At 36.7% G+C, this 24,384-nt stretch overlaps 4 protein-coding genes across 4 annotated transcripts; all 4 read left to right on the top strand.

The window, feature by feature from the left end:
* The first annotated feature begins 6,309 nt into the window (after positions 1-6,309).
* Positions 6,310-13,792, top strand: LOC114762878 (serine/threonine-protein kinase Nek4). Its single transcript, XM_028952477.1, has 14 exons — positions 6,310-7,003; positions 7,117-7,183; positions 7,284-7,349; positions 7,499-7,545; positions 7,652-7,697; positions 7,810-7,890; positions 7,976-8,018; positions 8,099-8,148; positions 8,581-8,662; positions 8,743-8,792; positions 9,354-9,427; positions 10,599-10,650; positions 10,750-11,403; positions 11,523-13,792. Exons 1-14 carry the CDS (start codon positions 6,906-6,908, stop codon positions 13,494-13,496), a joined length of 3,384 nt encoding a protein of 1,127 aa, XP_028808310.1. The 5' UTR covers positions 6,310-6,905; the 3' UTR covers positions 13,497-13,792.
* Positions 13,793-14,582: 790 nt separating this feature from the next.
* Positions 14,583-15,221, top strand: LOC114762901 (uncharacterized). The gene has a single exon (XM_028952506.1). The coding sequence runs from the start codon at positions 14,583-14,585 to the stop codon at positions 15,219-15,221; it is 639 nt and encodes a 212-aa protein (XP_028808339.1).
* A 1,924-nt stretch (positions 15,222-17,145) lies between these two features.
* On the top strand, positions 17,146-17,778 carry LOC114762900 (NDR1/HIN1-like protein 2). Its single transcript, XM_028952505.1, has one exon. The coding sequence runs from the start codon at positions 17,146-17,148 to the stop codon at positions 17,776-17,778; it is 633 nt and encodes a 210-aa protein (XP_028808338.1).
* Positions 17,779-20,912: 3,134 nt separating this feature from the next.
* On the top strand, positions 20,913-22,087 carry LOC114762881 (uncharacterized). The gene has a single exon (XM_028952479.1). The coding sequence runs from the start codon at positions 21,050-21,052 to the stop codon at positions 21,779-21,781; it is 732 nt and encodes a 243-aa protein (XP_028808312.1). The 5' UTR covers positions 20,913-21,049; the 3' UTR covers positions 21,782-22,087.
* The last annotated feature ends 2,297 nt before the right edge of the window (positions 22,088-24,384 follow it).

Below are 24,384 nucleotides of genomic sequence, written 5' to 3'. Positions count from 1 at the left end.
AAAAGGTTATGGAGTTACTAGAGTGAAGATGTAGATTTAAAAAAACGTATTACCTCCGCTGTCTAATATAAAAACTAGTTAGCTAATTTGGGTAGATTAAAAAAATAGTTAAATTAGTTATTTATAATAAATAAATATTATTTTTTTTAAAATGTCTTTACTAATCATATGTATGAGCTTGAACTACTGTTTAATGAAACTTTACTGTGTACAATTATTATAATGACTATCTTAAAAAAATAAATAAATAAAAGAGACAAGGTGAATATAAGTCTTATATTTAGAACCAAATTAAATATCAAATTAGCTCTTGTCTTACGGATAGAAGCTAATATATCCAGATTCTAAGCAATGCATGTGATTAATAGGTATCCAGTAAACCATGTTATCTTCATGTTTTAGATTTAATTCTATTCTGTTTATTAATGAAGCAGTTGGTTGTTGCAGTTGGAGGAGCGAGCTTAATTACCTTGTAAGGTATGAAGGAGGCGAGGATAGGGGGGGTAATTAATTAATTAATGGAGGAGTCAATCAGGGGAGAGCCTTTATATATGGAGCAGATCAGCAACTGGGCACATGTAAGTGCGAGGTTTAATATAAGATTAGTTGACCTGTACGTGGCTTAAACATACAGTTAATGATGATAACACGCAAAGAGAAAGATGCCATCCAACTTAGATTAACCACTTTAACTACTTCCTATAAGGACCTCCCCGCATCTTCTGCTCTCCGCATATATTCACTTCCCTTGTAATCACTTTCCTTATCTCTTTTACCTGCTTTGTCCAGTAAGTGAACCGCAACAAGTTTCACACACATCTTTAAGTAATTCTCGTTGAGTATGTAAAATTAGGGTCATTCAGTCCAATTAATACTCCTCCTGTCCTTAATATAGGACCCAATTATTGAGTTAGTTTTGGTTCTAAATATAAGACCCACTTCTCATATTTATCAATTTTCTCTAAATTATCCCTATGGATACTCTCTCAACCATAATCAAGTAGAAGAGGGAGATAAGGTATTAAGAAAGATAATTATGGTATTTTAGGAAAAACGTGTTACATTTTTTATAATTAACTAACTTACCTAACTTCCTTAATCTAATCAAATTAACTAAATGGGTATCAGAAGAGTATTAAACACTTCATTAAATTTTTCTTCTGTATTAGATTGCGCATTCAATGTGCGCGAGTTCTTGTCAATGAGTAAAGTGCATATTAAAAAAAAAAAAGTCAGTAAATTAATGCCGCTGATGCTATTAAATTGTCTGGATAATACGAATTGCGAAGACTTTGGAACGAATCGAAGCTGATGACGTTAATGACTTATTAACTTTGGAGTTTTTTTTTTAAAAAAACTACTATCTCTAGCTTTTAATATAAAGTTAGTTTGACTTTTAATTTGATCTTAAATATAAAATCTTAATTTATTTTATTTTTTATATTTATTTTTTTCAGTGTAATTCTTATAATAGTTGTATATGTTAAGAGTTTTATTAAATGATAGTTCTCAGTAATACACTTGATTAATAAAAATATTTTTAAAAAATAATATCTAATATTTATTATAAATAATTAGTTTATATCTATTTATTAATTCTTATACAAGTAGCCGTATATTTTTTCACATAAATGAGAGAGGTAAGGGCACGTGAAGGAACCGGAGTCGGGGCCCGGGCCTTACGGTACTGAGAGTCTGAGGTGTTCCCCGTAAGAGCATGTGCCCATGTTAGCCTGGGGGTACGGTACAGGGAATAATCCAGCGGTATCCCCAACTCGCTCCAGACAAACTAATCCCACCACTCCCGCTCTGCCACCGTGGCATCCCTCACCTCGTGCCTCTTGGTAATATTCGCTCCACTGCCACCTATCAAATACTGTTATTATTTCTCTTCAATCATCTTCTACATCACAGAGGTTCTCTATCAAGTATGAACTGAAATATACTCAGATTCTCATTCTTTTTTTTTTTGCACTAGACTTTATTAGTCATTTATTTATTCAATCTCTTTATAATCTCCTCTTTCCCAGAAATTGTAAGACAACTCTATCAATCTCTTTGTTATTTTTACCCTTCTTGAAAAATATTTAGTTTATTCCTTTTTATTGGTTAAATTTTCCCCTGCCTCATGGTAATTAACTTAGCTCTTATTTAATAAGAGAACTTTGTGGTTTAAGTTTTTTTTCCCCTTCGTCTTTTACTTTTTTGGGTTCCATAATCTGCATTGTTATATAGACAAAGGTTCTCAGGTGAACAAATATGATTATTGCCGCACTGATTCCGATGATGCTGATAATTTTCTCGTAAGCCAAAAAGTTCGAGAGATGGCTTAATTTTATAAATAATTAGTAATCGAAGTGCTCTGAGAGAATATTCCCGCGTCACAGAAAAGAGAGTACCCCCCCCCTTTGGTCTTATCAAACAACATACTAATTTCTAAGACATCTCGGTCTTTTAACATATATCTTTGATTAAATCAAGTTGACTCTCTTATTTTAGAATGAATCAAAGCAACGGGTCAAGTGAAATTTGTATTTCTTAGTAATAATTTGAGAGCAAACACATCAATTACTGTTAACATTTTGAAAATGTTTTAGAAAATGAAACAAGAAACCTTAAAAGAGTGCCTTCTGACAGTCAAGGAAGGATATTTTTTTTTTTAATATCACCTCTAATCATATTGTTATATGCTTTACATGTTTCGAGAGAAAAGATGTTAAAGTTAGTAATTTATATTTTATATGTCAACAATTTGTTATCCACTTTTTAAATATCCCCTCTTGCTACCGGCTTTTGGTGTTGGAAGCTAGAACATGAAATGTAAACAATCATATGCAGTCTTATAATATTGAATGCAGTCATGTTATTAAGGATGGGAGGATTAGAATTTTTTTATTTTAATAAATTAATCAGCACCTTCTACTGGTTTTGATGTTGTACAGTCTTATAATAAGAATAAGAAGAAGCGATTTGAGAAAAAAAAACTCAATTAATGAATTGGATGAAAGGAGAGTTAAGATGTTATACACAAGACAAAAAATGAACTCCTCGATTAATTTTTAAAATCAAAGCAAAAGCAATAACAAAGCAATAGTTTATATTCAGGAGAACATTAGGCAAAGTAAAACAAAGAGCACATGGAAGGATGTGCAGGACAGTGCATTGAAAGTATGGAACAAAGCAGTATCGTGTTAAAATACATTGAAATCAGATTTTATTTTGGGTTATCACATGTGAATCGGGGCTTATTATATATGTTTACTTGTTTGTGGCTGGTGTCTGACTTTAATTTTTATTCATATACTTCAACCCTTTTTTTAGTATCCCTTATAGTACATGCCCATGATCTCTTTATCTCTTTAAAATGCTATGCTACTGCTACGCCAATCTTGTGGGGCAGCCTTTAAGTTAATTAATGAAGAAAAATACTGAGCCACAATTATTACTGATTTATTATGGAGGAAAGCCCCATTATATTATCCCATTGCTAAAGCAGAACCGATTCTTGTATGAGTAAATGTGGATAGGAAACTGAGGACCATACTCACAAAAACAGGTTTGTCTTCTACTGTATGGACTTTACTCCGTTCTTGAATTCCAATTTTGAGGACATTATAGTTTGATTTCAAATAATTAAAATACATAATTGGTATGATCTAGCTTGATTTGTTTCTTTTTTTTTGTAACAATATATTTTATGTAATTGAAAACAACACGACCTAAAAAGTATATATATGTATGAATTTTTTATAAATACCGGTATTCTTATACTAAAGTTCAAAAAGCTGCCGAATACCAAATGTAGACACTTTTCTCTTATTAAGAATTTTAATCTCAAATCATCATATTATGAGTAACTAGTCTTTTTTACTAAGCTCAATCCCTTTTAGCTAAATATGGTTGTATAATGTATTCATACAGGTCAAACTTGCCCGCATCGAATCTTTCGTAAATGCCAAAAACAGTTTTTTTATTTATGATATCTGAAATCAAAATCTTATCAAACCAACCAAACTAATTACGTGTTAAATATGTCTGTAGATCTATGTACTTAAGTGAGTTATCGCAGATACATGTGTAGAGAATTCTAATAATACATCTTAATGATTTTTTTTTTTTTGAGTGCGTATAAGATCAAATCGCAGTGCTTCACAGAGTAGAATTGTAGCAGTGTGCTAGAAGCTGATGCACTCAGTCACGGAGATATTCGTTAAAACATCAACATCAAAAAGAAAATAATGAGAGGGTCTTTAAAACAAATATTATTCCAAGCACGATGGGGATTTTTTGCATGACTGCCTCATTTTTATGCGTTTCTGTGACAATTTTGAATTTGATAGGTCTCTATTTCTATTTTCATATGCCTTATATTAATTAGTTGTAAGTTTATAACTAAACAAGCAAATTTTTTCCCCTTTTCCTCGCGAGATATGAGGAAAATTTTAACTTGGCTCATACTCCTCTCTCGAAAGCAATGGTTTTTCCCCCACATAGTAAAAGTCCAATTTTCGTCCTTTTATCACACATCCCTTTCTTAAGAATGGAATCTTTTTTAGTGTGTGAGGACATCCCCTCTTTTCTTTCTCTCTAAACAAAACCCCAGAAAACAATAATGTTCGGTATATTTTGATAGGTAAATTAACGGCTTTTGAAATTTTAAAATAATTTTTAAAAAATGACTTGCTTTTGATTGACCCAACGATGCGCAAAATCATCATCCTCCCTTCTCGAGATTACAAGGTCTACAATATTTAAGTTTTGCAAAATTAAAGATTAAATTGTAACGTAAAAAATAAGCAATAGCTTTAGAATGTTAAGATCCATTGATACTGCTTTTTTTTATCTTCCTTTAAATTTCAATACTTAATCATTTACAGAATAATTAAATTTATATTATAAGTCGCTCAGATTCATTTTCCTTTGCCACGGACAAAGGGTATCTTTGCGAACAACATAGATTGACTTTTCTTGAAACAAAAAGCAATTTCTTCTGTAAATTGGCTAAGGGGGTGTTTGGATAGAAACCAAACCATGGTTTCAGAAGTGCTTTTACGAATTACGAAATAAATATGTGAAGGAGGTTACCTCGTTTTGCGGAAAAGTGATTCTGAAACCGTGGTTTTGGTTTTGCCAAACACCCCTTAAGTAAAAATCGCAACACCTGCCTTTTTTTGTTTTAACGTTTCCCATTAATTTTTGGATTTTTTTTTTGACCAGACCATTAATTTTTGGATTGGACGTGGGAGATTAATATTAGTATAATATATATTATAATACACACACACATGGAAACTTAATACTACTATTTTACTTTTTAGAATAGTTAAACGGAGCGTAATTTTCAAATCTCGAACTTTCTGGTTTTTAGATTGTCCACAAAAAGGCGAACCACGAAAGTCTAATTAAACCATTCATTTCACCCGACTCTTTCAACCCCCTACGACCCAATCCATTGAAACAATTGTAGCCAGTACAAATCACACTCAAAAAGGATGTTATTTTAGATCACCTACATTAGTAACGAAGAGATCGCGTGATTGTTTCGTCTCAACTATTTAACGTTAACCATTATTAATTAACAAATTCATATTCAAGAATGATATGACTTCCCTAAACACGATAGCCTTTTCTTTTAATGTTACTATTTACCTCCATGACCCCCAACTTGTTAAGGGACCTAGTGCGTGTCTGGATAACAATAATCGGAAGTAACATTAGGAGAGCCCAGTTTAAAATATTTGATTTAGCAAAATTAAGATTTGAGGAGTAAAGCCCAGTTTTATTAAAAAAAAAAAAAACACTGAATAGAAATTAGATTTATGAAAAGTGGATTTGGACGTCTAAACCTAATTTGAGCATTTTTATGGGAGAATGTCGTTGAGGGCCTACAAGGAAGATAATGACATTTTATGCCTATATGTGATAATCAAATACGCTGGCAAAAAAAAAAATCAAATAAATGTTATAATGTAACAAGTCTAAAATGCCCTTCTGCAGGTGCAAGAGTATTGTTCTGCGACCCATATGAGTGTTCGTATACGGAAAAAAGGGATGCAAACGAACAAGAAAAACCGAAAGCGCCGTTGATAATTGAAACAGATAACTCTCATTTGATTTCAACAAGAAAAAGAAAAGAAAATGATATTTCTCCCATGAGGGTGACATCCTCCATGGAAATGGCCCCCTATTATTATCTCGCCACTAATGCATATGAACGGAAGGGAAAGAAGCAAAATTAATTAAAAACCCAAAAAAAATTGCTGAAAGCTCGCAAGCTGGTAGACCAGCTGTGACTGTCGGCGTATAGCCCAAGCATACCCACGAGCTTCTCTCTCTCTCTCTCGATCGAGCTCAGCTAAAGAAAGAGAGGATACTCCATTCTTCCTACTTTGGTTTAGCTTCCCTTGAGCTGCTCAAAAAATTGGATAACAAATTCTCTTCGAAAAAACTTCATTGTAACTTTCCTAACGTCAATTACCCTCTTTATTTGTTGCTGCCGCCATTACTATTATTGTCGAGTGACGCACAGTGGGTTGAAGCCGAAGTATGAAGATCACACGTTGCAGCCAAAAAGTCAGTCACATGAGAAAAATCACAGAAGTTTTAGCTTGTTAGTGATTCGCTCGCGGAAGCAATGTAGAGCAGGTAAATCGCAGCATTGGGCAGAGAACACGGGCTACGACATCTTTTTCGGCATTATACTTTTTGATTCGGAAATGATTTCGGCGTTGCTGCCGGAGATCGGAGAAGCATTCTGTTCCTGTTAGGTGGTTTTTCGAGGGAGAAAGGGGACATGGTGTGAAACTCAATTGCTCGCTGTATTTGAATCCGGTTTTTGCCTGTGTCCTTGCTTTTGAATTTTTGGTTCAAAGAACTGGGCATTCCGTTGAATTGGATCACGAACAATGGAGTCTCGGATGGATCAGTATGAGATCATGGAGCAGATCGGTCGTGGAGCTTTTGGAGCTGCTATATTAGTCAATCACAAGGCTGAGAAAAAGAAGTAAGCACCGCTTGTCTTTTTTCGCCCCCTCTGAAATGTAGCGTATGGAAGTTACATTCGCCGAAGAGCAGGTTCAACATTTGACAAATGAATCTACGTTTCATGGTTTGCAGATACGTGTTGAAGAAAATCAGACTTGCGCGACAGACTGAACGATGCAGAAGATCTGCTCATCAAGAGGTGAGTTTGGCCTCTAATCCCTGCCTGCTTAATTGCCTTGTAATTAAAGCACGCTTTTGCTTTTCGGGCATTTAACCGTCGAGTTTTCTGGATATTCTAGATGGCTCTCATTGCCCGAATCCAGCACCCTTACATCGTGGAATTTAAGGAGGCATGGGTTGAGAAGGTGAGGATATCCCTAAATTCATTTTTAGTATGGTCGTAATCTAAGTTTTGTTGCAGTTGCTTGTTATTATTCACCATTTGCTTCAAACTAGAAATCAATCTTTCATAACTGTTTTTCTTTGAACTAAGCACATTTTACTTGTAATATAGGGTTGCTATGTCTGCATTGTCACTGGCTACTGTGAAGGCGGAGACATGTGAGTATTTGAAAATACCTGAAAACTTGAAGCATCTTGGTTCACTCCATGGAAGTCATATGCTGAAGTACTTAAGTTGTATGTTTATTTTAAAATTTTATATCAGGGCTGAATTGATGAAAAAATCAAATGGGGTTCACTTTCCTGAGGAGGTATTTTGGTGTTATGGACGTATATATGACATATGTAGTTGCCTTTCTTGTACCTTCAATTGGATTTCAATTTTTATGGTGACTCACATTTGAAGTTGTTGTGCCTGCCCAGAAACTCTGTAAGTGGTTTACCCAGTTACTGTTAGCAGTGGAATATTTGCACGCTAACTTTGTTTTACATCGAGACCTGAAGGTACACTAATTCAAAGTAACTACCTGCTGTGAGTTCTTTTCGTGTTTTGTTGTAACATTAAGACTGATCAGTTTACTATCTACAGTGTTCCAACATCTTTCTTACCAAGGATCACGATGTTCGCCTAGGTGAGATAATCTGCAGTCATTGATTAAAATGAAAATAAATGTACCCTAAATTTGTCTGTAATTTTCTGGAATTTGTGTAGGGGATTTTGGGCTAGCTAAGACCTTAAAAGCAGATGATCTGGCTTCTTCGGTATGTGCAAACTGGGAAACTTACTGCTATGCTGTTTTTGAATCTTAGCTATTCATTTGAGAGTTTCAAAGAATTATAGTAGACTTTGTTACTTTCTCGTTTGACCTGACAAGTTTCCTTCGAATTGCTTAATTCTTCATATGTTAACGCCATATGTCAATCTAAGCAGAATTACTAGTTTAGGGCTTTTCATCTTCAAATCATATCACTCCTTCTTGTAAGCTCTATTGGGTGGGCCATGAGCTTAAAATGTGTTATCCATGATGTTTAGCTTAAATTGTCATCCATTTATTGTTTGACTTTTGCCTGCACACCTTACCATCCAGTTGTTATTATTAAATAAGTTTCTATTCAAATTCTTAGCATCACAATGTTTACATACGCATACTGCGGGGTGTGGAATCTGAAATTGTTTTCTGCACTTGTGTGCAGGTGGTGGGAACTCCGAATTACATGTGTCCTGAATTGCTTGCAGATATTCCTTACGGATTTAAATCTGATATTTGGTCGCTAGGTATGTGATTTTTTGCGTTTAATATCAGATGCTTACAGATTGGGCTTTTCCCTGGCTTAAAATACTGTTTAACTCTCCAGGGTGCTGTATATATGAGATGGCTGCTCATCGCCCTGCTTTTAAAGCTTTCGTAAGATCTCTTCTGCTCTTTCAATTTATAGCATCTACTGTTATTTTTGTCCTGTTTGGCATTTCAATTAATGCACTATCCTCAATAATACATCTCATTTCTTCATCTAAGTTGGCAAAGTGACATTTTTGGACCGTGGAAAGTATAGGATATTATTTTTTTATATATGGTCTTATTAAATTGCATTATTGAATTAGATTTCTGATCAAATTTTTACCAAAGCACTTTGAAGTCACTGGTACCACCCCACGGCGGTCTGTATTGGGATTTTTCTGTTCCAGTGTCTTTGGTAGAGTTTGAAAATTAATCTTATTTTATAATTAGTTGTACATGCTGTTTGTTTATTTGAGTGACATGGTATTGCTTGAAATTTAAGTTCCTAAAATTGGTTTTCTATGGTGCTGTTAATTACAGGTTCTGGGTGATCTATCTTTTTTCAATTTCATACTTTTCATGCAGTTCTTCACAATATTTATATGATATGTGTGCATGTGGAGCAATCAGTGCGTTTTTTTTCCCCTTTTCAGATGTTTTACAATGGTGTGATATATCTTGTTTCAGGATATGGCAGGATTGATAAGCAAGATCAATCGTTCCTCCATTGGTCCTTTGCCTCCCTGTTATTCCCCATCTTTGTAAGTCTCCGTTAAATTACACTTGATGAGATTAATATCGCAGTATATTGGGTTGCAGGAAGCCATAGAATAAGCCGCAATCTTTGAAATTTTTTTAGATGATAACAAATATTATGCATGCACGTGCTTTTGTTTTCTGCGTGAGGACGTTGAAGCACTTCGTTAGATTTTTGTTTTAATGCACAAACCCAACTTTGTTTTCCTCTCGCTATTGTGATTTTTTTTTGTGTGGGCATTTTGCTCATTGGATACGGAATTATTAACAAGCCAAGCCATTTCAAAAGGCACATGAAATATTGTAATTCAAAGAATGGGGGGGTTCTAACTTGAGTGGTCTAAATGGGCTCATTACTATAGAACTTAATAGGAAAGAAGTGAAGCATTGTAGCAAATTTTTAGCAGGGCAAGACTGTGATATTACTTGATGCTTGGGATAGCGGACCAGGAAGAAGGTTGAATTAGTAGAAGGCATGGGGAGGAAATTATCCTGTCACAATCCCCTTCTCCTTAACTTCTCCTGCCATCCCCCCAGAGGGGGCAGGGGTGGTGGACGAATTCATCAAGCACTCATGGACTACTCCACTCAATATGTAGTGTTAGCTTCATTTAGCAATGCGAGGAAGATAATACTTGCATTGCTTGAGCTGGCACACTGGCACTCGCCTTTGGCCTAGAGCAAGGCCAGACCTTGTCATGGGCTTGGGGTGATGCAAAAGTTTCTTATGCCAAGGCATAGCATACAAAGGACATGTAAGAAGATCTTGTTGTTTGTTGTCCAAATGGTGGCTTTGATGATTGTTCTTAAGTAAAGGGTACACTAGTTGTTTATCTTAACTAAGTGGTTCCTTCCTCTCACTGGGAAGCACCAACTACTACTTATAGCAAGCTTAACAAGAGCCCCCTACTTATGGTAAGCCTGGCAAGAGGCATTTTTCTTCAATTAAGTGGAAGCACCACTGAGGCGTCTAGAGGCGTTGCTTCTTAACTTCATCTTATTAATTAACCTGTTGGATTAAAGTTATTACTTAATATAAATAAGTTAATATGAAATAAAGGCCGTCTGGAACATTTTCTACTTAAAATCATTTAACTCTTGCATCTTCTCTCTCTTCCTAAGAGTGTGCTGAAGCATACGTTATTATCATTACATCATTAAGTCTTGTACATGCAGGAAAACGCTGATAAAGGGCATGCTGAGAAAAAGCCCTGAGCATCGACCAACAGTAAGCATATCTGAAGAACAATTTTGTTTCCAATGTTTAAACAATTTAGATTTACCATCGGCACTTATACATGAGAATCCGGCTTCATATTTTGGACAGGCATCAGAGATCTTAAAGCATCCTTATTTGCAAACTTATGTTGAACAGTATCGTCCATCTTTCAGTCCTCCAACATCCTGTTCTCCTGAAAAGCCTCTTCCTGTTACTGATGATCCTCGAAGAAATATGGCTGAAAGTCAAAACAGTTGCAGTTCAAGCAGCGACAAAGATAGTTCAGTGTCAAATGACAAAATCATTTCAACAGTGGTGCAGAAGTGCAATAACAAAACCACTGAGACAGATATAACCTCCATCGATGATGAGGATGGCTCTGAGCATATCCCGCCTAGTGAAGAAGATACTAGCTCCAGCACTAGTAATGCCAAAGTAGATTGCCAGGAGGTGATGAAACCACCATCTAATGAACGTCAATCAATTGCTGAATCTAAACAACCAAAAACAATTAAAAACATAATGATGGCACTAAAAGAGGGAAAGGTTAGAGAAAATGGTTCTCCAATGAGAGGCAACCGCATTAAGGCTGTTGGTGCATCAGCGCAGAAAACAAATGCAGATACACTGCCTAAATTGCCCAAGTCCAGTGCTGTTGCTCCTGGTATCAAGCCAAATTTAGAGTCTCCAACTTTGACATCGGCAAAGACATCACCTGATCCTTCCAGACGAATGCCAAGGTCACATCCTCTAAAGAATCAGGTATCTTACCGCTGGAAATTATTTACTACTTAGTTCATGCTTGCCCTTTTTTTTTTTAATTATTATTTCCTCAAAACACTATTATTCATTACTTGTATATACATAATGTATTCTGGTAGGCACTACTGATGGTGGACTCTTCACCAAAAACTAAACCCAGACACGATGGGACTCCCCCATCTGGTCCTATTAAACAAGTTGAAGGAGACGGAGTTTCTGCCAAGGCGAGGCAAGGGACCCCCCCTAGTTTACTGAGACAGCCTTCATTTAGAGGAGGAATGAGGCAGGTTGGGCTTGATGTACGCAACGCAGCAAATGATACAGAGAAGTTAGGTCCAAAAAAAATATTGCAGGAGCCGGACAAGAGTCATTATAAGGTGCTCGATGGTCATACAACACGTGCTTCTAGAGAGCCTACAGAGCCTCAGAAGGCTTATGAAAAATGTTCCAAAGGAATGCAGACAGATAGCAGTAATTCTGTTTCATCTTCAGTGTCTATTCAAGGATGTGAGCTTTCTGATGATGCAACAAATATTATTGACATGAGAAAACAGAAGCCTTCTGATCGTGGGAGTACAACACATGCTGAAATTATGAAGTCACATCCAGGCAAAAGTCATTATCAGTCACCCAATGGTCATACACCGCGGGCTTCTAGTGAGATCATTGAGCCTCAGAAGGCTTCTGAAAAATGTTACAAAGGAATGCAGGCAGATAGCAGTAATTCTGTTTCATCTTCAGTTTCTATTCAAGGATTTGAACTTTCTGATGATGCAACAAATTTTATTGACACGACAGTACAGACGCCTTCTGATCACGGGAATGCAACACATATTGGAATTATAAAATCACATCCAGGCAGCAGCCCACCTGCAACCTATTTGCACTGTGAGATGGCTGAAACAATATCTACGGAAGCCTCTGAGCCCACTTTGAATCTTCAGAATACAATTACTAACAATGAGAAAGGAAGTTCCAGATTAACTCCTGATCACCATGCTCCAGATTCCAAGGAAATATTGGCTTCTGAAGATAGTCTCCACATCAATCAGACAAGTACTTCGACTGCCACTTCATGTGATAATAGATCTACAAGTCCCTCTGTTGTGGCCGGCGAAGAAATTAAAGATCTTCAGGATACTACTAAGCAAGTGACTTCAACCCAACCTCCTAAACCTCCTCAATTGAGTGCTGGAGAAAAGTTTGTTTGTGGGGAGGTCGCTTCATTAAGCAAGCCCGGTAATAGGCCTGACACAGTAGTTGGCCAGCCAAAACCCCTGCTTGAGTCCACTGGTGATGACAAGTTCACTGTAAGGGAAAGACTGGCATCTGCGGCTGAAACTGCTCCACCAATCACCTCTACCAATGACCAAAAAAGCTTGCAAGAAGATAAAGGAACCATTTTGCATAAGCCAGTGATAGAAAGGCCAGCTGTTGGTAATCTTCCTCCAGCTTTTGATGATGTCATCCATGTTATACGACATAGCAGTTACCGGGTTGGGAGTGAACAACCAGTAAAGGAACCTGGGGAGATGGGAGTTCAAAACGTGGATGTTAGTAAATTTCTCAATGCTGTCAGGGATGATTTAGAAATGAGAAACGCGGGCACTTCTCTGACCCATAATTCCTCAAATTGTTCTGAAGCTGCGAGCTTGAAGCCTAACATTTCTGATCAGTTAGACATGAGAAGCATGAGCACTGCTCCAGCTCCAAAACCCTCGAGTTGCTTTGATGCTCTGTGCACGAAGCCAAGTGTCTCTGATCATTCCAGTGTCAAGGAACAAGACGTGAAAAATCTTGTTTCTCTAGTTTCAAAATCCGATTCCCCTGCGTTGACTAAATGTAACTCTTCAGTGACTGAAGAGGAAAGCCCGGCAAAGGAAACTTTGGATGTTAAATCATTCAGGCAGAGAGCAGATGCTCTTGAAGGGCTCTTGGAATTGTCTGCAGATTTACTGCAGCAAAATAGATTGGAGGAGCTTGCTGTTGTTCTGAAGCCCTTTGGGAAAGATATGGTATCCCCAAGAGAGACAGCCATTTGGTTGGCTAAAAGCTTAAAGGGAATGATGAGCGACGACAATGGTGGACGTTGATTATGGGGTATTTCATCCGCGGTAAGGTTGCGTGTCCCTGATGTTTAAAATTGCTTCGCTGGCTCTGAGATGTTTCAAGTACCACTTCAATTTTTAAGAGATTGAACAGACTCTGTTTTTTTCTTCCTATCATTTTTGTAATTCTTTCAGCGTCGATACCGTTGTAAATAGTGACCATACAAACTAATAACATCTACTTACCAAGTTACCATCAATTGTATGGATATGATGGGTGCTTTGTTAAAGTGATTAGTGAATATGTAATGAATCTGTACACTGTTCTTCCCTCCTGAAAACTGCGTTATCACGCATGTCTAATTAGGAAAACGAAAATTACATGCATTTTGTTAATGGTTAATTTATCAGTTTGTTCACTTATGGTAAGTAGTTTTTATAGCACAGCGTAAAGCTTTTTTTTTAAAAAAAATTATTTAAATGATATTTGCATTGAGTAGCTTAATGGTAAATTTAAGAAAAAGAAAAGCTGTTTAAGTTTTCTCTTGTAAATAATTTAGTAGAAACAAAAGATAAGAAAAAATTTGAGGAATCAATGACTAGAAAATGAAAACTCCAGTCATTGCGAATTGGAAATCACTGTGAAGTTGAATATGAAATTGTGTTCACGAGAGCTTTCGAGGCCAAATTTGCATTAGTCTGATAAAATGCATACGTAGGCCAAATTCGTTCTATCTATAAGATTTTTTTTTTGGTGGGGTGAAAGTTCTATACTTCTATCTATGAGATGACACAAGCGCACACACTTCATTAGGTGTTAAATCTGCCACCTCACTTCTTAATATTCCCTTCCATAGCAAGGATTGATGCTCAAGCTGCAGAGCAAGAGCCACTTCCTTCTTGGAAGCTTCGAGGAAGCTTCCCCCCTCGAAGCTTCGTGGCTATTGCCTCGAAAATTACGGATTTTCTTCTTCTTCTTTTTTTTTTTAAAATGAAATATATTTCGAGTCTCCTTTATTTATTATAGCATGTGTCTCCAAATGCGTGTCAATATTCCTCGTGTTTTGAAATACTGTTACCTTCCTTAGCAAGATATTCTCTGTCCTGTCTAGTTCCATCCCAAAACAAGACATGGTGGGTGATCCTGGTACCAGCAGGAATAGGACAAGCGGGTCCAATTGGGTACCAAAACTCACCTTCTGCGTTGTTTTGTTGTTTCTTCTCCTGGTGTGCGTGGTCGGCATGGCTTGGCTCGTCATGAATCCCCACGAACCAAGCATTCGGGTGGGTTCACTTTCTGTATCCCACTTTTCAGTTTCTGATTCACAGCTCAGAGGCACGTACGACATCGGATTCAACATAAGCAACCCCAACAAGAAGATAGACATGCTCCTCGACGAATTTAGCGTTTCGATACGCTATCATAAAGTGGAGCTCGCTCGGGCCACGGTGCAGAAGCCGGAGCCTATCTCGCTGGAGAGGAGGAGGGAGATTAACGTGAAGGTTCCCATAGTGATGAAGGTGGACTTGCTCAAACTGAGGAAGAAGAAGGTATTTGCAGAAGTGAAGGAGGAATGGAGGGGTAGGAAGATGGTGAACTTCCACGTCGGAATGGAAGTGAGTGTGAGATTTGAAGCTGGGAATTGGCCACCAAAGTCGAAGCTTTTCAATCTGAACTGTGGTGACGTGGGTGTCGTCTTCTTCAGAGACCCCAAAGACGCCGCCGGCAAGCTTGTGGGTACTGGTGGGAAGGATGAATGTCATGTTTAGATGACAGCTCTGATTTCCCTTGACGCGCACGCTCACATGTAGAAAGATGCACTTATGACTTGGTGAATAGTTCAGGATATGCAGGGTGTGAATATGAAGAATCGCGGGGCGGATTCTGATCAGCTTTTGATTTAAGTGGCCACTCATTACAAGAAGTTAACGGCGTAGGCTGACATAACCGAGGTTAATGATAATCATGACGTCGACGGTGGCGAGTCATGTCACGTCGATCTTGGGGGGCTAACGAGCCTTGTCATGTAATGGGCGTATAAGCTTCCGTATCATTCATTTTACTTTATATATACTTATAAAATATATAAAAACGAGGTTTTTAAGCTTATACAAACCACTTCTTATAGCTTATTTGGATCGACAATCAACAAATACCATTGCACAAGTCGGAACAATATATTTTTTTTTTACATATTTACCTCATATTTCATAAATTATAATTAAAAAGGGGGAAAAACATATCATAGGTATCTCTACTTTCTCTTAATTTTTAATTTGGTACCTATGTGTTTTTTCCTCTTAATTAAACATTTAATTTTTTTTAGCAACATTAGTTCTTATAACTTTGTTCTATTGGCATTTTTAGTCTCTATGTAAGGATTAATGATGTTAGTTAAGCAAAATTAGAGATTTAGCTAAGAACAAAAAAACAAATAGATGCCAAATTGAAAATTAAAAAAAATACAGGTATCTACAATATGGTTTTCCCCAAATGAAACGGCACAAAAATAATTTGGTGAACGTGAACTGTTAAGTGTCTTTTGTGCCAAAGTATTAAAAGGAAATATAATGACTATTGATATATATCTTATGAATATAATAAATATTGGATTTTTCAATCTTTTAGTATGATAAATTTTTTTTGTCAAGACAAAGTGACAGTTTTACATTTGAATAAAATGGTACAAAAAATAATTTGGTGAACGTAAAATGTTAAATGTCTTTTATGCAAAGATAACAAAAGGACATAATGATTATTGATAGAGTAGTATAATATAAATATAATAAATATGCAATGATTCTGTACACTGTTCTTCCATCCTGAAAACTGCCTAATCACGTATGTCTGATCAGGAAGAAGAAAATTACTTGCATTTTGTTAGCGGTTGTTTATCAGTTTGTTCATTTATGGCAAGTAGCTTTTACAGCGAAGTGTAGAGTTTTTTTTTTTTTTTTAATATTTACATGATATTTGCATTGAATAACTTAACGGTAAATTTAAGAAAAAGAAAAGCTATTTAAGATTTCTCTTGTAAATAACTAAGTAGAAACAAAAGATAAAAAGCAAAAATTTCAGAAATCAATGGCTGGAAAATCGAAGTTATTAGAAATTGGAAATAACTGAAATTGAGTTTGAAACAATATTCAGGAGAGTTTTCAGTACGTAAGCGAGGCCAAATATGCATTAGTCTGATCAAGATTTATGTATAGGCCAAATTCACTCTCTCTGTAAGATTGCACTTTGTACATATAAATACACACATACATATATATATATATATATATATATATGTAGACACCTTATTAGACGGTCTTAAAAGCTTGGCGTAATGAGGGCGCCCTCCATGTCTTTTTAATATTCACTTCATTCTTCAACAGCATTAGCAAAGATAGAATCGCAAGGCAGGAATAATCGCCTCCTTCTTGGAAGCTTCTTGGAAGCTTAGTGGCTATTACCCCCTAATATTTTTCTTTTTCTTTTTCTTTTTTGTTTAATGAAATATTTTCTGACTTTATACTACATATATTACTCCAGCCTCTATTTCCAATACGTGTCAATGTTCCTCCTGTTTTGTATAATTGTATTACATTCATCTTCCTTAACAAGATTGTCTCTTACCGGACCACCAAGATCCAAAATTCGACGCCTCATTACGTATCTGCCCTGTCTAATTCCATCCCAAAACAAGACATGGTGGGTGATCGTGGCAGCAGAAGTAGGAGAAGCAGGTGCAGTACTTGCGTCCCAAACATCACCTTGTATCTTGTTTTGCTGTTTGTTCTCCTGACGTGCGTGATCGGCATGGCTTGGTTCGTCATGAATCCCCACGAACCAAGCATTCGAGTGACTTCTCTTTCTGTATCCCACTTCTCAGTTTCTGATACAGAGCTCACAGGCACGTATGACATCGAATTCAACGTGAGCAACCCCAACAAGAAGATAGACATATTCCTCGACGAATTCAGTGTTTCCATACGCTATCATAAGGCGGAGCTCGCTCGGGGCACGGAGCAGAAGCCGGAGCCTATCTCGCTGGAGAGGTCGAGGGGGATGAACGTGAAGGTTCGCGTCGTCATGAAGGCGGACTCACCCAAACTGAGGAAGAATAAGGTATTTGCACAGGTGTTGGAGGATTGGAGGAGGATGAAGGTGAAGTTCGACGTGAGAATGGAATTGAGTGTGAGATTTGAAGCTGGGAACTGGCCACCTAAGTCGAAGCTTCTGAATCTGAACTGTGGCGGCGTGAGTGTCGACTTCTTCAGAGACGGCAAAGACGCGGGCAAGTTTGTGGGTACCGGTGGGAAGGATGATTGTCATGTCTAGATGACAGATTTGATTCGCTTTCACACGTACGCGCACATGTAAAAAGATGCAGTAGTTACGAATACTTCAGGATTTACATATGAATGTGAAGAATCTTAGGGCAGATTCTGTTTAGCTGTTGATTTTGGAGGCCACTGATTAGAAGAAGAGAAGTTAACGGCATAGGCTGACATAACCGTCGAGTGGAGTACGGTGAGTCCTGTCACCTCGATCTTTGGGAGTTAACTAGATTAGTCACCAGGGGCTTCTGCTCATGTTTCTGTCTGATCACCAGAAAAAGAAAAGGAATACTGTACTGTTATTGACTTCTGGGTGTATATGAGTGAATAAAAGTGTGCGTCGCTAAATGGGGAAATCCGTTTCCACTTTCCACGCATCCGCCCAGAAGTTTGCATGATGAGAGTGAACAGACAAAGGAGGTAGATAGCAAATTTAGTTACCGTTTAAATTAATTGTAGAAATATGTGAAAGAAAATTTATCTTATAACATATAAAACGAGTTTTTCTAATTAAGCTCATGCAAACCGCTTCTTAAAATCACAAAACAATAAGAAATCCACGTTCAAGTCCGAACATATTTGACAGGGAAAAGGGTGTGAATTTCATCACCAGCAACACTCACAGATACGTCAATCAATAAATGTGCGGGTGTGCTATCTTCAATTTTTGATCACACCCATAAGTTAAAATTAACACAAACTAATCATCTCATGAATTAATTTCATTTCTATTTGTATGCTTTATGATCTTGCCTTTTGGTCTTCACACGAACGCGGTTTGTGTCTCCCTGCGTTCCTTGTCTCTCTCTTTCAAGACGACGCATCCGCACACGCAACGGCCAGAATCAACACAGAAGAAAGCACCGGGAATTTTAAAAGTGAATAGAAAATTTATATAATCTCAGTAATGCTTAACTAAAAGGATATCTCTAATTCATTCATTTTAAATTTTTGTCACCGAATGAGTAAAGATCACATTTTTCAATTTATTTATAATACGGCAAAGCAAAATCCATCTATTAATAAAAGATTCTCATCCGGTCCTAAATGTAAGTTAAAATGGGTCTTATGTTTAAATCATATTATAAAATAAGTCTTATATTTAAAATAGAAATGAGGGGATCAAGAATTGTTTTTGTAGTTTTGCATTTGCCAGCTAATTATTTTAGCAGTGCAATTACCCATCAGGTGAGTTCTTAGTGGGCCTTACATGGGCCCAAGACTTCAAAAGATGAAGGCCCCATGCTAAACCCTGGGTAGCCCACTATGACGTATGACAGAAGTCCATCGTTGGATAAGTGGGCTGGGTTGCTTTGCATCGCTTCCCTAAATTTGACAGCTTTACATTTGAATAAAATGGTACAAAAAATAATTTGGTGAACGTAAACTGTTAAATGTCTTCTACGCCAAGGTAACAAAAGGACATAATGATTATTGATATATAATATAAATAAAATAAATCTTGGATTTTTCAATCTTTTACACAAGGATCATGCTAATAATAATAAAACAAAATAAAATAATAATAAAATTGCACGCATTTTAGTGACTCAAAATCAAAATCGTGTTACCGTGCTCACTTCTCTGTTGTCAGTGGGCCGTCCATCTCTGATGTTTCCAGAATATTCCCCCTCCACAACTCTATGATTCTATTTCTCACAAAACGTCATCCTTGACGGCGTAGGTTTACCTCTGCCTTTTGATAACCCATGATTTTTCAATCGGGTTTAATATAAAAATGGCTGCTTTTAGATGCTGATGCAAGTAGGCACTTAATTAATATGTCAGATTGGCAGTTAATTTCTCACTCCTCCTCATTATTCTCGCATAATTCTCCCATTTCTTCATTCCTCCTCCTCATTATTTTTTTTATTATGTTTCCCTTTATATTTATAATAATTTTTTTATGATTTTTCTAAAGTTTTTTAAATTTAACTCACTCATTAAATTTAACTTCTTCATATTAAATTAATGAATATTAAATTAATTTAAATTTATTATATTATGTAAATTTATTTTTTATCATGTTTCATTATTTATTAAAACTCATACTCATTTTGATAATTTTACAAACAAACTTATTTTCATTCAATCATAGTCTAAACAATTTTGTATCAATCTAACTTTTACAAACTAACTTTTTTAAATTCTAATTCAAACATAATTCACCTTACTTAATTTAACTTTTACCCAATCTTATTTTTTTAAAAATCAGATTGAAAATAAGTTACATTTTTTACTATTAATCTAAACTGACCCTAAAATGAAACGAGTTTAAAGGTTACATTTAAAATAAGCAAACCAACAGAAAAAGAACTAAAATTTACAAAACAGTTGCCCCTTGAACAGGGGCATTACTTAGTTGTTGTTGTGGTTTCATTTTTTTTTCCTCTTTCCCCTCTATCAAAAAAAAATGACAAAAGAGTTTTAAGAAATAACTTTAACACTGACAAAGAAGGAAATCATAAATAAACATGAGGATTTTCTTGCCAAGTGTTTCCGTTTGAAGGAAATTGAGTGATTCTTTTTTCATTTTATTGGGGCCTACTTGTATAAATCGCTTCTGTTGGTTTTACAGCTGTAAAGGTGAATTAATATTCATGGAAAAAAATGTGCAAATTGACCGTCTTGATTAAAGGATGGTTCCTAAGAATACGAAATACACAAACAGCAGGTTAATCAAATCAAACATGCGATGGAACGTGATTGAACAAATAGAAATTTTTATTCTTAATTCTTTGCCAACTTGCTGTGCTCATTCTTTTATATTTCCGATTCCAAATTGATGACACCCTAAGCAGAATTTTTGGCGTTCCCTACAATAGTAGCTAGGTTACTATTTATATAATAAAATAAAGCCATATCGATGAAATTGCAGTCGTCAGGAGTCCAATTGGATCAGAATTTTGCTTGAACTGCACTAAAAAAAAAAAAGGATAACAGAGAAACAAAAAGAGAAACGGCTTTATGAAGCAATTTTTGGTTATTAAAAAACATTTGTTAATTTTATAAATAATCATTATTATTTGAGAGAGAAAATACCGAGAATCTTATTAAGATGGATGCTCCAAATTACGTGTAAAAATTACCGGGAAAAAAGAGGGGGAATAATAATCCTCCGCGTGATCTTCTATGGCGGAAAAAGTTGGCGTAATGAATGAAATCTAGAATACCAGATTTCTTGGCTGGGTTGATCTCTCTGTCCTCTGTATTTAGTTGCTGTCAACACCTCCGAGGCTTCAATCCCTCGATTCTGCTTCCGTAGGGGTGCTATGCAAGACCCTTCTAGACCCGCCACCGGCTATCCTGCGCCGTCTTATTACCAAACCAACGGCGGCCAGGCACCGCCTTCTGCCACCGCCTACCCCTACTCCGCTCCACACCCATACCCTCAAAACCAATACTACAACCCCAATCCTTCTCGCAATTACTTCACTCGCTCCTTCGTCCGTTCCTTCATCGCCACTCTCGTCTGCCTCTTTGTGATCTTCGGTGCTATCGTCTTCATCGTGTGGCTCGTCCTCCGCCCTACCTTGCCTGACTTCCGCCTCGACTCTTTTTCTCTCACCAACTTCTCTGCCACCTCCCAGTCCGTGAACGGAACATGGAAAGCCGGCTTCCTGGTGCGAAACAACAACAAGAAGATGACCATCACCTACCAAGTTATTGAGGCCAGAATCGTTTACGACACGTTGTTTCTCAGGGAACAGCTTCTTCCGTTCAAGCAGGATACTAAGACTGAAACTCCCTTGAACGCAACGTTCTCAGCTGTCAATACTCCTGTGAAGAAGGAGGTTGTTGATGATATGAATGCCAATAAGGCAGGTGGGTCTATTCCCTTTAATGTGGAGGTTCTTGCTTCCACTGTGTTTCGCTCCGGTGCGTGGAGGTTGAGGGCTCGGCTGCTGAAAGTGTCCTGTCGCCGTGTTCCTATTGGCATTTCATCGAACAGTACGTCAGGAAAGTTGTCAGGGGGAGCCAGGGAATGCCAGGTCTGGACCTGACTGATTTGGTGCTTAAAAAGTTTATTAGCGAACATTTTCGTTGAAACCACATAGTCGAAAGATCTAATTTTACTTTTGTTTCTTGTGGTCGATGGTATTATAGTTTTCTATTATGCTTAGGTAAAATGGCTGGGCAGCCTTCATTGTGCAGAATTCTCCAGAATTTTGTATATATGTTGGTTAAATCCGCATACTGAGTAATTTTCCTAATTCTTCGACCTATTATTTGCTTCTTATTCTCTTTGGAGTCGATTGATAATTGTCATACACGGAAATTTGCACATATGTGTCAATGGGAGATGAAAAGAGGAAGTACTATATCTTAATTTATACCTTTTCTGCGAGTAAATTAGCGAACAGCGGTTTCAGTTCTTGGTTTGTCTCTTATTGGAGTCTACTCGACTACGGCAAGCCATTGACTTAATCCTATGAGGATAGGACTTGCCCATTGCAATAGATGTTGGCATTTGGCGCGTAGTTGTCAATTTTCTTACATAAATCGTTTACACTTGGAGTTGCCTTAATGTCTTAGAGGTGCCTTAATGTATTCCACTTCATATATCTTCTGTTTAAACAGGTCGTTAATTCTTGTACTTATGAACCTGGCATGGTTCGCTATCATAAGAGTTTTAACCTTTTTTCTTAGTTCCGTTCAATTCAACTGGAGCATAAGTGGTTAAGCCAACTTCATTTTTGGATATGTTAGTTATTGACCATTTCAGGAGATGATTTGAGGTTTCTGATATTAAAAATGAACGCAAACCAACCTCTATTGCATTTTATAAGTAAAAGAATTGACCCATACAACTGTTCGTTTCGGGATTTTTTTCCTAAGATGTAAGTTGATGAAACTATAACAATTGAAAAGTGCAGTTTATTAGGGCAATTTAGTCTTAAATGAAGCCAACAATGGATTTGTTAGGGCAATTTTATAAGTAAAAGAACCGACGTGGAGTTTTTCAATGTCCCTGCTTTATATCTTATAGAACCTGATTTGGACTTTAGCAAGTCCTTTTTTGGACAATCGTTCCTGAGGACTCAACTGAATGGGCGCTGTTGATTGTTTATCCATCCAAAATGGCTATAGTTGAGTCTAGCAATGCAAAATAATATTATTTGTGGTTCCCTATTCTGTGTAATCTTTATGATGAGTAATGGGGAGAAAGATCATATTTTTCAGAGATCCTTATGAAAGTGTTAATAAGAATCAGTCCAAGGTGCATATAGGCCAGGTAGATATAGGTTGTGAAAGTTCAATAATGTTCACCTATTAAGGGTTGGCCCCGTCCATCAACTTTCATTGTGGTTATATCAGCTTCTCTTGCATTCATATTATGGCACTTGGCATCCGCTTTGGAGTTGGTTGAGAAAATATAAAAATGAAGTAACTAACAATTATAGTTTTGGTCCTAATGGTACGGACAAGTGTGTTTGGAGTTTTTGTAGGTTTTGATAAGCTCCTTTGTGCTGAACTATGTTGTTCAAGATGAGTTTTCCTTATGGGATGGTGCACATGTGTTTTATTGCAAGTAGTCAGCCATGAGGCCCGTTGATATTTTTTATAAGCAGTTCAGTACTAGTCTGTGACTCTGGCTCATGGGGTTTGTTGCTATTTTGGAGCTTGGAGAAGATATGAGTGAAATCTGAAATACAGCCATGAAATTTGATCTTGCTATTTTGGGTATTGCGACCAGATCATTATCAAATTTACAAACAAAAATTGTAAGTATAGCTAGCAAAAACACTGGTATGCTCTCAACTCTTGATATTCTTGAGAGAATTAGGCATTGCTGTCTTTTAACATTTCTTTACCCCTCTGGGGCAGCGGCAACAAAATAAAATATGTATGTGTACTATTTTGAAGTTTGAAAGAAGAGAAACAGGTTCTGTTATCAATTTCTTCACTATGAGATGTTGTTGTCTAGAATTGCAATATCATTCACCAAATTTTGTTGTCCATGACCACGACATGATTTCTTGCAGTTTATTTAATTAGTGAAATAGTTCAATGCTTAAAATAGGCTTTCATTGATTTAGTATCAGTAATATTCTCTTGAATCTTTTTTGTTCTCCTTCATGATCTGGTGCTAATGATGGGTGCATATTGAATATCCTTGAGGTTTTTGGTACGCATGTTCTTGTTGATGTCTTGTAATAATTGAATATATATCTTTTCGTGGATGTGTGAATGGGCTGTGATAGGAGCTGAATGTTTTTTCTCCGGTATGGATACCATTCATGGGGACTTTCTCGTACGAAATTGTTTTGTTCATGTCTCCATTGCCCCAAACTTGTTAAGTAGAAGTTTGAATTCTTGGCCTTGTTTTGGTGAGTAAGAACTTAAGTGTCATGTTTTCTGCCCAAATTTTCCTGAGAATTATTTGAGCTCCCAGAATGACCTTCAGGGGGTGTGCAGTAATGCATGTTAGTGGTTCATTTGCGCTCCAGAGGCTGTTTTCGATTTACCTAAACCAATCACTAATTAGTACATGTTTGTTATTTTATTATCTACCTGATAAGCACACAAAAAATTGGTGGTGTTAATTTGGCCAAGGAATCTGCTATCTGAGTGGACAGTTGCATCCAAACACCCTGCGTTGATG

The sequence above is a fragment of the Neltuma alba genome, unplaced genomic scaffold (genome assembly GCF_004799145.2).
Source record: "Neltuma alba isolate B1F8T4 unplaced genomic scaffold, ASM479914v2 tig00011245_pilon, whole genome shotgun sequence".
NCBI classification, from domain to species: domain Eukaryota; kingdom Viridiplantae; phylum Streptophyta; class Magnoliopsida; order Fabales; family Fabaceae; genus Neltuma; species Neltuma alba.
Note: the sequence above shows the minus strand (reverse complement) of the source record. Positions and strands in the feature narration are given on the sequence as shown.

Bases quoted from the DNA above. Each gene is read 5' to 3' on its own strand.
- LOC114762878 (XM_028952477.1), top strand. From the start codon at position 6,906: ATGGAGTCTCGGATGGATCAGTATGAGATCATGGAGCAGATCGGTCGT. The intron at 8,663-8,742 runs GTATGTGATTTT...TTAACTCTCCAG, and splicing joins ATCTGATATTTGGTCGCTAG to GGTGCTGTATATATGAGATG. The intron at 8,793-9,353 runs GTAAGATCTCTT...ATCTTGTTTCAG, and splicing joins GCCCTGCTTTTAAAGCTTTC to GATATGGCAGGATTGATAAG.
- LOC114762900 (XM_028952505.1), top strand. From the start codon at position 17,146: ATGGTGGGTGATCGTGGCAGCAGAAGTAGGAGAAGCAGGTGCAGTACT.
- LOC114762881 (XM_028952479.1), top strand. From the start codon at position 21,050: ATGCAAGACCCTTCTAGACCCGCCACCGGCTATCCTGCGCCGTCTTAT.
- LOC114762901 (XM_028952506.1), top strand. From the start codon at position 14,583: ATGGTGGGTGATCCTGGTACCAGCAGGAATAGGACAAGCGGGTCCAAT.